Source organism: Erpetoichthys calabaricus, chromosome 4 (genome assembly GCF_900747795.2).
Source record: "Erpetoichthys calabaricus chromosome 4, fErpCal1.3, whole genome shotgun sequence".
NCBI lineage: Eukaryota > Metazoa > Chordata > Cladistia > Polypteriformes > Polypteridae > Erpetoichthys > Erpetoichthys calabaricus.
In genome coordinates, this window is record NC_041397.2 from 86,028,307 (window position 1) to 86,040,369 (window position 12,063).

At 35.3% G+C, this 12,063-nt stretch overlaps 1 protein-coding gene across 6 annotated transcripts in view; it reads right to left on the reverse strand.

Annotated features, from left to right (window-relative positions):
• Window positions 1-871: 871 nt before the first annotated feature.
• The window catches only part of uchl3 (ubiquitin carboxyl-terminal esterase L3 (ubiquitin thiolesterase)), a 68,248-nt gene continuing 57,056 nt past the window's right edge, over window positions 872-12,063 (reverse strand). For all 6 annotated transcript variants that reach the window (XM_051927311.1, XM_028799603.2, XM_051927313.1 and 3 more), the window contains 3 exons: window positions 4,327-4,402; window positions 2,959-3,017; window positions 872-1,393 (listed from right to left, as the gene is read on the reverse strand). In XM_051927311.1, the coding sequence (XP_051783271.1) occupies window positions 1,310-1,393; window positions 2,959-3,017; window positions 4,327-4,402 (219 nt within the window). In that variant the 3' untranslated portion in view covers window positions 872-1,309. The remainder of the gene's footprint in view (window positions 1,394-2,958; window positions 3,018-4,326; window positions 4,403-12,063) is intronic.

The window sequence follows — 12,063 nt, forward strand, 5'->3', positions numbered from 1 at the left end:
TCCCTAATGTGGATGATTGTCATTTGCAAACAGCAGAAAAACACGATTGCACTTTTAAGAATTATGTAACAGAAGAGCTTATGTTTTCATTGTAAGCTAGTAACTAAAGTAATCACAAAAAATAAATCGAGGCAAACTTGGTGTAGAATAAGAGAAACAACAAATATGCAAGCAGCCTTCACACCACCATCATGCTTTGTAATAATGTAGCAGTGAATATTACGAAGGTCACTTCTTCCTCACAATCCTGTAATGGGCGAAGCAGATTCTGAAAAAAGGAGTTAGGGCTGTAGAAAATGAAAAAGTTAACATGAAAACTGCAGGCAACACAGTCCTTAGCACTATCACCTCACAAAGTTAACATCATGGGCTTGAGTCTCAATGTTGACCGTCATCTCTGTGGAGTTTACATGTTCTCTCCAGGCCTACTTAGGTTTTTCAAGTTCTACCCACGTTTCAAAAATGCTAGTGTACAGTTAAGTGATGATTCAAGACTGTTCCTATGTAAGTGTGGGTGTGGGCATGAGTGAGCTGAGAAATGTGCTTAACAAAGTGCTGCCTTCTTCCTTACACTCAATGTTGATAGGATAGGTTTCACCCTCAGCCATGCATTAAGTGGGTTTAAGAATGTTACGTTTATTAACACTATATGTGATTTTTCAATTGCATTATTTTTGTGTCAGACAGACAATCAACAGGCAAAGTACCTGATCACACTTGCTGCTTGATCAATTGCTTGTATTGAACCACTGACAAAGCAATTCTTATTCATCAAAATAAGTATTATGCATTTCATTTTAGAAAGAAAGATCTTCACATAACAGAAATAAACAACAAATCTTTACACAACAGAGAAGGCCATACAACAATAAAAACCTTAAATCAGTTTATTTTTGAAGCATCAAAGCTGCATATATGGAATATACAGTGCAAATTTCCATTACATGTATGAAATGGTGGAAGTACACAGGGCTAAATTAATAAATCAATACTAACATTGTTAAATTTCATTTTATTGGTGTGGAGAACATTGCATGTAACCACAATTTAAAATATTAGTTGACACATTTTTACCCTACATTATTATTCTAATCAGGTCATGGCTTTATAACTAGAAAATTCATATATTTACTTCAATAATATTCTTATTGTTTTAAAAAAACGTTTTTGGTTTGGACATATTTATGAAAATTTGTCCTTTTTAATCAAACCTGATATTTGTAAACATGTTATTCGAAAACTGTCAGCATCTAAGAACACTTGGCAGCACTTTAAGTGTTTTTGAAATTGCTCTGTTACAGCTGGAGCATTATACTTTGGAAAGAGCCACAACAGTAAATCTTAGTTCTTCAGGGTCACGAGCCATAAACTTCTTGCATACTTCAGCAGCATCCTATGAAATTCATTGGGGGATAGAAATGAATAGGAAACCATTAGATGCATTTTTAAAAAAAACTTTTAAATTAGACAATTCATTTTAACTATTTATAAAATTATAGACAGCTGTTACATAAAATGTATAAGATTTTTTAATAAGAGAAACAAACAAATAAAAAGACACTGGTGGTAAATGTTAAACAAACCCCAAATGATATCCAACTCCCATCCACATCCCATTTCTAATACAAAAGGAGTTTCCAAAATTGACAAGATTTTTAACTCCTAATCATCCACCCCAAACAAGCAGCACAAACAACACACACAAAAAACTACATTAAAACTACTGCTGCACTAAATTACAAATAAGTTCCAAAAAAGATTTAATGAAATTAAAGTGCTAGTAATTTGGCCTAACTTAAAGTAAATGTGACTGAAGTGCAAGGAATTCCTGCATATATATAGCTGTTGTCAGAACTATTGGTATTATTACATTTTGGGAATATTATGTGCAATATCTTTACAAGTAAATGAAAATGTACCAGTTTTGAATCATCAGAATATTGTAATAGAATGTCTAAATTTTACAGCAAAAAGATACAGTATCTGTTTAACTTGCAAGTAGTTTTAATTTTTACAGTAGAAAATGAAAAAATTACCCTGACAATATTTCAAGTACGATTTAAATACCTGGTTCGCCTATCATGCCCTTCTGTTCAGTGTGTCGAATATGGTACGGGCTATTACTTCAGATAAGCTTTGAGCTCTTTGGATGTTTTGTGTATGGTTTTTCAACAGTTATACCAAGCTTTACCAGCTTCTTTGATTCAATTTTCATTTTCCCATCACATCCTGGGAGGTTGTTGATGATTCCACAATGCTTATTTTCTTGATTTTGAAGTGTCCTTACTGAAGTGTGTACTTGGCAATATCATGCACATACACAGTATATACTGTATAGGCCAAAGTTGTTTTACTGCCCACTTTTTTCAGGAAATATTATACATGACATACTTTACCTAAAGTGCCAATAATTTAGGATGACAGCCTTATCAACAATCTTGATAATTCAAGTGACTGGTTTGATTTAATGTAAATAAGTGATTATAGATTGATTTACTACATTAAACTGTTAAACGTATGTTCCCCTGGTATGGAACTACCTTTGATGGAATTTAGGCATTCTAATACAATATTAAATACTGAAAAAAAAATCTACAAGATAGACTATGTTTGGATAAAGTAAACAAGTTGCATTATTAAAACTAAAACTGTTTTCACTTTTATCTAAGACATAAAAGCACACATTTTAATCATAAGCAACATAATGGCATTACAAGTCTGCACTTGTCTGAATTGTTTAATTTATTAGACATTATACTTCATAAATAACTATGCCTAATAAATACCTTATGAAATTAGTCAGACTCACAGACTATAAATATATAAAAAAAAAATGATAAATAGTGGCCAAGTCTGTTTTCCTGTTTCAGTAAGATATTGATTTTTATTCCAGCTTTTCAGAAATAAAATCTTTACAGTTAATAAATAAATAAATAATAAATAAATAAATAAAAATACCTGCAAAAATGTGTCTTCAGTGGTATTTCCATGAACTATTGGGAATGGTTTACGGCCATCTGTTTAAGAATTTTGAAGATTACAAGGGCTTAATTTAGAACTTGGTATCTAAAATAAGTGCAATAAAAATTTTTAAAATATCCCCAATTTCAAAGGAGGCCACATTGTGACTATTTTGGCAACAACTAGAAATGACCAGGAAACCCACTCATACAATACCATAAAAAAATAAACAGATATACAGCACAAACTTCACCTCCAAGCATACAAAAATCAGTGTAGTCCAGGGGGCCTTTCCAATTTGGCTTTAGGGTGAAGTCAACTGTGGTACTCCAGCTAGATGAAGAACTGCAAATATACATTGTCTTGTACTTTCACAGACTGCTGGCTATAATAACTTTTTTGCCTGATTCAATGATATCAGTAAATCTGAGTACAGCATGATTTTAGATAAATAAAGGAGCACAGCTTTTCAACCATAATAAGCAGCATATGGGACAGTAACTACAGTTACCTACTTTGCCATTCACTACTTAATACATCATTTTGCATGCTGCTGTCAATCTCCTACATATCTGGTCATAACAGCTAGCTCATGTTTCTATTAATTTGAATTCCAATTAACAAAGTGTAGAGCTGTATGATATTCATCCTAGTTCCACTATCTCATCTGGATAATGTCTGGAATTGCTGCAGACTTCAAACAAGGTTAACCAAGAACATTTTTACTTTTAGGAAGAAAATAAACATTAAAAAAAAACCTCATAGATCCTCCTAGTATGACACTATAAGCCATAGCTTCAAAGTCTCAGAATTACTAAGGACTAGTAGATAAACAACATAGGTACAAGACTTTTTTTCACCATTTTGCTTTCATATTCAGTGTATGCATTTCTATACCAATTTACTAAGGCCAATTATTGCTCAATTGCTACAGAGAGGGGTTTTCCTTCTGGACTCATCTAAACATCCCATGCATTTTTTCCCCCTAGAAAATCCTCTCTTTATACATTTTGTTTTGCAAAATAAAAAACAAACATTCTATACATACAGCAGTCTGGCCTTCTTAGCATCATTCTGGTGAAAGGATGAAAGGAAAAAAGTGCCCCCTTGTTTATATGTGTTGTATCTAATTTATTTAATCAATTTTAACATATATTTTGGTTATAGATAGGTGTACTCTATTATTATTTTTGAAAAATACATATTAAAGTCATTAGTCACATTTACTTCATAGGGTCTAATAAATTATTTTGACTTGTTAACAGTATATTAGTCCATTACATTTTATATCCATGCTAAACATTTATACTCTATTACATATACTGTACTTATTTGATATGCTTTTTGAAAAAGGGTAATACTCACCTAATTCATACAAGCATCCACTCACATTTACAATTGCAATGAAATGAAGGTCTACTTTTTCATCTATACTTGGTGCCTAAAAATGAAACCACATAATCTTCAAATCAGAACTTCTCATTAAACTTAACAAAACTACTGAAAGGCTAAACTTCAGGGTTATTCTGAATATTATTATGCTTTATTAAATGTAAATCTATGAAGCAAATTAAACATATTCTAAAATGTCTAAATCAGCATCCACTGTAGCCAAGAGGTTTAGCGGCTTCACTACCAACTACACAATTCCTAGCCATAAATTACTGTATGAACTAGAAAAAAAAAAACAAGACTAATCTGCCTCTGGTTGAAAATGTAAAATTATGGAAACAACTGTACTAAACACCTGCAATCTATAGTTAAAAAAGATAGATAGAGAAATAGATGTTGTAAAACAAGCATTATGATTGTGTCTACTTTGTGGCATTATAAAAATAAAAAAAATATTTTTTTTTTTTAAAGAACACAACTGATTTGAACATATAGAGCAGGGGTCCTCAATCACGGTCCTGGAGGGCTGCAGTGGCTGCAGGTTTTTGTTCCAACCCAGTTGCTTAATAAGAAGCACTTATTGCTCAAGTAACACTTCTGCTTCACTTTAGTTGTCTCGCTCGTTAAGATTTTGAACCCTCATTGCTTATTTTAGTCTTAAACAGCTGTATTCTTGGTTTTTAACTGGTTTTTAATAGCTCTTAATTAGCAATAACATGCAAATGACAAAAAAGACCAGCATTTATCCATTTAGCTTGTTACCATTTACACCTGTGTGTATTTATCATGCACTATTGGGTTTAATTAAATACTTGGAAGGAAAGTGAAGAGAATAAAGTGAAGGACTGAGAATTACTCATCCATTTTAGGCTTCATATCCTTTGGATGATATCCTTAGAAAAGGGAAGAAAATCTAGGATATGAGAATGACCTGACATAGAGTTAATTAAATTATTGGCAAGAATTGCTTTCTAATTAAGCAAGCAGGTTAGAACAAAAACCTGCAGCCACTGCGGCCCTCCAGGACTGCGATTGAGGACCCCTGATATAGAGTATACTGCAGCTGCAACAGCTAATCCACATTATCGACAATAATCGATTAAAAATATTGGCAATAATCACTTTCATCAATTAGCTGATTATGTCATTAGGCTTCATATGTTGAAGCGTGCAATTGTGTCTGTACTTCTCTCAGTTGTGAATGCATTTTAAAAAAGACAAACAGTAAGCAAGTGACAGAAAAAACAGTGCGACTGAAGACTTTCAAGGTCTGAGAACATTGAACTCTGAATGCAGAAAAAAAAAAAGGTAGTGAGTTGCAGAATGTGTAGGTCTGACTTCATGTGGCATGAGAGCACATCGGAGAAGCACAAACATTTGAACAGGAAACATACCATTACAGCACAGGATTCGAACTCCAGTCCTCGAGGGCTGTAGTGGCTGCATGTTTTCATTCTAACCATCTTCTTCATTAGTGAGCCGTTTTTACTGCTAATTAACTTCTTTTGCTTTAGTTTTAATTAACTTGACTCAGACCCCTTAATTGTCTCTTTTTCCTTAATTAGTAGCCAAACAATAATGAGACATCAAACAAGCCACCATATGACAGAAGAAACAGAAAAATCAACAGATTTGGAAATGTCTGCTGTGGCAGAATGAGAGCAGCAACAAGCCATTGAATTAAATAACGGGCTTAATTAACAGCAAGAATCAGCTTCTCATTAAGAGACTAGTTGGAGTGAAATTGGTTGGAGTTTGAAATCCCAGTTTAGCTGGTCATCTGTTTGCTCGCTTCACATCTCATTTCTGTTTGGCTGCCATTTAATGAAGAAACAAATCAATTCAGAGGACTGAATCCTTAAAAACAGGGCTATTGAAATGAAGGGAAAAGTAGAGTTAATTAGCAGTGAAAACTACTCACTGATTAGGAAAAGGGTTAGAATGAAAACCTGTAGCCACTGCGGCCCTCCAGGCCTGGAGTTCGACACCCCTGCATTACAGGCTCTGTGGAGCAACACTTGCCTTCATCCCAGTAAGTTGAATGTCACTTCTGTATGAGGGGCCAAAACAGGCCATAAATCATATATTTTTGTACGAAAATGGTTTACGTGTGAACACTATTGGTTTATTAATAATTACTATCTGTTTGCATGCATACTTAATTGGTTTGCATGTGAACAATACTGGTTTCATTCATATGGACTATATTGGTCCATGTCCATATATTATCGGTTTGTGCGTGAACTACATCAGTTTGTATATGCATAGCACTGGTTTGCATATGAACTATATTGATTCACGTGTGTATATCACTGGTTCCAGTATGTTTGTTGTTGGTTTGTGACAGACAATGCACTAGCAATTAAAACACTAGCACATGTGACAGAGTTCTGTGATAAGCAACTAAAAATATGTTTCACTAGCCAGTACATCTTCAGATTTTCAGTTGGTATATGGGGGTGTTTGTTTATTTTTTTTGAGCCGTGGTCACTCTGCTAAATTATGGTGCTGCATTACACGCTTGCATTCACGTGTAACGCTAGCTTGTTTGTCCTTACAAAAATGGCTACGAAGAAACTTAAATACCAGTACAAGAAGAAAATTTGCATTTCATGAACTTTGGGTTTAATTTCAAATGATTTTTTAAATTAATCCAACTAATCAATTAATCGACAAAATAATCACCAGATTAAATCGATTATCAAATTAGTAGTTGCAGCCCTACTATATACATACATACATACAGTATTATATTATATTATATATGTATAAACCCCCCCCCCCCCCCACAAAAAGTACATCTATCCAAACACATGGACTTGTGCATCACACATTTATACTGTACTTTTTATACTTTAAATATGAGGAAAAAATGACAGCTGTTTTTGATGAAGGAATTTAGTATGTCCCATCTCTAATTGGACTAAAAGTACAGTTTGAGGTTTTTCTGAAATTGAGTCTATAAATAAAACCTGAAACGGCACACTAAATTATGGGCTTCTATGTCAGGAGTCTATAATGTTCATTTTTCTGTTCTGCACAACAAATGCCAATGTTGGTTATTACATCAGATATTAATAAACAAAATCAGAAAGTATGTGGGCCAGATTACTTTAAGAAAAGTTAAAATTATAGATGGCAATCAATATGCTGTCCAGTGAAGCTTCACTATTTACAAAATGCAACAGCAGCAAAAGACATGTTCTGGCTTCAAAACGTACAAAGACAAATGTGCTAATGTATAAGATTTTGAAATAACAGATAAGATTCCCCTCAGTTTTTGCGGACACCCAATTGTGAATTTTGCAACTGTTAAAATGTATTTATTGAACAACTTTTTTTTTTTTTTTTTTTTTTTTTTTAATATAAGAGTCAGATGAACTTTAATTAGTCTTTGTGCACATTTTGTTCAAAATACAGTATCCATCATTATACCAATATTGACTGAAAATGCATACACTATCAGATAAAATAAGTCAATGCAGAAATACAAAGCAATAATTAACAGTTTTCTTTGGACATTTTAGTATACTTTAGACAAGGACATTGAGATATGTTTGACACTCAATTTGAGTTTCTACTTAATGGCCAAAGGAAAAAAATAAATAAAAGCAATGAAGGCCCAATTAAAAAAAAAAAAAAAAACACACAGTGGAACTGCCAAAAACCTAAATAGAAATACTTTAGTCTTTTGGATGAGAATTCTTACAACTGCCAGAACCTGGGGTAAATGAAATATTGAAATATTTTTGGTTATTGGTTTCAGTGGTGCAGAACATATTCTGATAATTATCTTACAGGCATACCACAATCTAAGCTTTCTTAAAGAGCCAGTAAAACTGAATGAGTCTGAAATAGAATAAAAAGATAAACATGTATATATTTTTTTAGTAAAAAACACACATACAGAAAGGGTAAAAATAAAAATGATACATCCTTTTATTACAACAAAGAAACAAAGAATAGGGAATCTGCTAAACCACAAAAAATATAGCTGAAGGTTGAAAGATTAAAAATAGTACTTATTTTATTCAGAACTCTGCCATTGCCAGTCCCAAGCCTGAATGCAAAAGGTGGAGGGAGGCTAGTAATCTGGCGCTCTAAAAACCTCCACTGCTAAAGAAATGCTGACCATTTTTTCAGCTGCATTCTATGAGAGTGGGTTGGATTATACACAAATTACAGTGTCAAAGGAAACCGGGAATGTAGTCCAACGCCTAAAGTATGATTTGATTTTTATCCACAAAAACAATTACTCGTATTGGTACTTGAAAGCTATTCCAAGTTAGGTGCCTCACACAGCTGTTCCAGGACTTCAGCAGATATCAATTGGATGTCTATGACAATAGAGAAGTTTGTTGGACCGTCACTGGCTGAATGAACAATGAAGGCAAGACTGTCTTGTTTTCTGGACACATGGAACATCACGAATGTGGAGTAAGGATCATATTGAACAAATGAGCAGCCAATGACCTTATTTGATGGAAGGCGGAGAATGACAGAATTATTATTGTATGGTTTCTGACCAGTCACACCCTGGTTACGATTGTCTAAGTGTACGCACCAACTGACAGTACCAAAGTTGCTGAAAAGGATGATTGCTAAGGCCAACTCCAAAATACCCTCAATAAGACCATGCAACACACCCTCAAAATTATTCTGGTTGACTTCAACGTGCAATTTGGCAGGGATCATCGCAGATTAGAGTGGACTTTTGACCCACTTATATCATCCGATCATCTAAATGACAATGGCAAGTATTTGGTCTCGCCACTTATTTCCAACATTGCCATATTCATAAAAAGACATGGCGATCCCTGGATGGCATTACCTTCAACAACGTTGACCATGTCTGCATCAGCCGTTGGTGGAGGACATCTCTTTGTGATGCCCAGATATTCTGGGCGGTGGACGTTGGCTCATATCATCATCTAGTCTGGGTGAATTTCAGGCTCAAGTTGAAAGAAGACTTGTTGCCATGCAACTATACTCCAGTGAGAAGCTCAAAGACACTACCACCACAAACATCTTTACTGTTGAGTTAGAAAATAGGTTTGAAATGTTTGCTGAACTACCCAATGTCGAAGAGAACTGGACAGCGGTTAAAAATCACCATATGGGACTGCAGAGAAAGTCACATGACACCAGAGTGGCAAGCAGAAGGAACAGTGGATTCAAGGTCGTTCATGTGAACTTATTGATGAAAGTAGATTGTAACAAAGGCAAGATCAAGCAGAGGCCAGCAACCTGCAAAATGTCAAATCATAAAGTCAAAAGATCATGCTGCCACAATAAGAAAGATTGGCTCCAATGGAAAGAGGTAGAAGCCCAAGATGCCACCGATCACTGAGACTCTTTATAGGATCATCAGCAAGTTGACAGGTGCATGATCCAATTCAAATGTTCCAATTAAAAACAGAAATGGCAAGCTTCTGCTATCCCAAGCCGAAAAGGATGAATGGTGGATTGAACACTTCAAAACCCTCCTTAACCAGCCTAGTCCAACCTACTATGTACAACTTTGACGAGGAACAACCACTCGCTGGGTTCATCATTAACATTGGTGAAATTATGATTGAAGAAATTATGGTAGCCATCAAGAGTCTATGGAAAAAATGGCTGTTCTTGACGAAATTCTAGCAGAGTTCCTGAAGGTTGGTGGTCAGCCTTTGGTCGAACAGCTGCCCTGGCTTTTCAACAGCTCTTGGTGGCTGGAAAAATTCCCCAAAGACTGTAGAAAAGGCACAATCATCTGACTTCCAAAGAAAGGCAACATCTCTGCACAAACTGAAGCAACTACAAGAAAGCAACTACTTTCTTCAGTACCTGATAAGACCTTTTGTGCAGTCCTACTTCGACAACTCTGCAGCGCCATCAATCAACATTTCAGGAGGAGCAAGCAGGATTCAGAAGCGATCAATTATGCTGCAACCAGATATTTGCTCTGTATAATATTATTGAACAATGTTTTGAATACTGGCATCCGCTCTCCATTAACTTCATTGATTTCAAAAAAGCCTTTGACAGCAACCATCAAGACTTACTGCGGGCAATCCTTTGTATCTATTGCGTGCTGCAAAACTTTGTTATCATTTTCAAGAATCTTTTCCTTAACTCCTGCTGTGTTAGAACCGAAACGGGACTCGCGGCTTTCTTCAAGATTACCTCTAGCATCAGACAGGTCTGCATTTCTTGACAATATTCTTCCTTATTGCGCTGAACTTTATCATGAGGAAGGCAATGGCATAAATCAGAGCAGGCATCAGATCACGATCACCTGACCGATCTAGACTTCATGGATGATATTGCACTATTGGCCGAGGATGACGCTCGAGTCCAGAACACTACAATAAAGCTCAACCAGTAAGCAAACAGGATCAGTTTGCAAATTAGTTACGGCAAGTCAAAGCTCATGAGGATCGGACATCCTGAAGCACAAGGGAATATCACCATTTGTGGCACACAATTGGAGATAGTTGACAAATTTATCTATCTAGGAAGCATTGTCTGCCCTGATGGTAACGCCAAGACCGACATCTGAGGCTTTATCTGGAAGTCTTCGACCATATTCCACCACTTCCAATCATCTAGATGTTAGCCTCAAGATCAGGCTTTAATCGTAAGCCTCCATCATTGTCCCGGCAGCAATCTATGCATGTAAGACTTGGAAGATGTTAGTCAGCATCATCAGGAATATCAACGTATTCCACCATCGCTGTCTGTGACAGATCCTCAAGATACGTTATAGTCCTGCAGAGGAGTGGATCAACTAGTCTCCATGTTATTGTTGCATGGCATTGAAACAGATTATCTGGCCATATTCTTTGTGTGCCCCGACACCACATACCCTGAGCAGTCATGCACTGTCCCCCACAAGGGACTAAATAGGCATGGGGACAACCTCTAAATACCTGGTGGCAAACTTTCAAAAGTGACCTCAAACTAGTCAATGTGTCTTCGGAAGAAGCTGAAATGCATCGCAGTAGAGGGACCTCATTACCCAGCATGTTTAACAGCACAAAAGGAATTAAGTCTAATTATTTTACTCATAATTACAGCACTCCATTACATAGTCTTCACATTTTGGAAAATGATTTAGAATGGAACACGGCATGAAAGGAATTATGAGATGAGCATTGTGTGACTACTTAGTTACAGCATTGGCTCACAATAGTATGAATTACTCCTTTTTATACATGGTACCATTACATCTTTCTCCTCTTACATGTTATAATATTTACTAAGAAAGGCACTGTGTAGATTTAACATTAATTATCCTATTACTCATCTGTAAATGTCACAACAACATTGCTTACAATAAATAAATTAGGTTTTGTAGTTTATGTAGGCTACAGAACGAGTCACTGTACTTTAAAGTGTAAATTTAAACTTCAAGAGTGTTCAGTCTTTGCTACAGAGTTATTATTTTCCTCTGAGCATACTTGTAATATATATAAGAACAATACAAAAATATTATAGGTTTACACTTGTAAATTGTCCTGGGATTGTGCTCAATGCAAAAAATAATAAAGGGCATTCATGAGCCTGAGTAGTCCTGAATTTCAAAGACTAGCAGTTTGAAAAACTGCAGAATCAATTCTGCTGTCATTCTTTTGTAACATTTGGTAGCTGGTTTAGAAGAGATAGTAACAAAATACATTATGAATTCCACCATTTCTAAGATGAGGGGCGGGTGCTGTTGGTAATTAA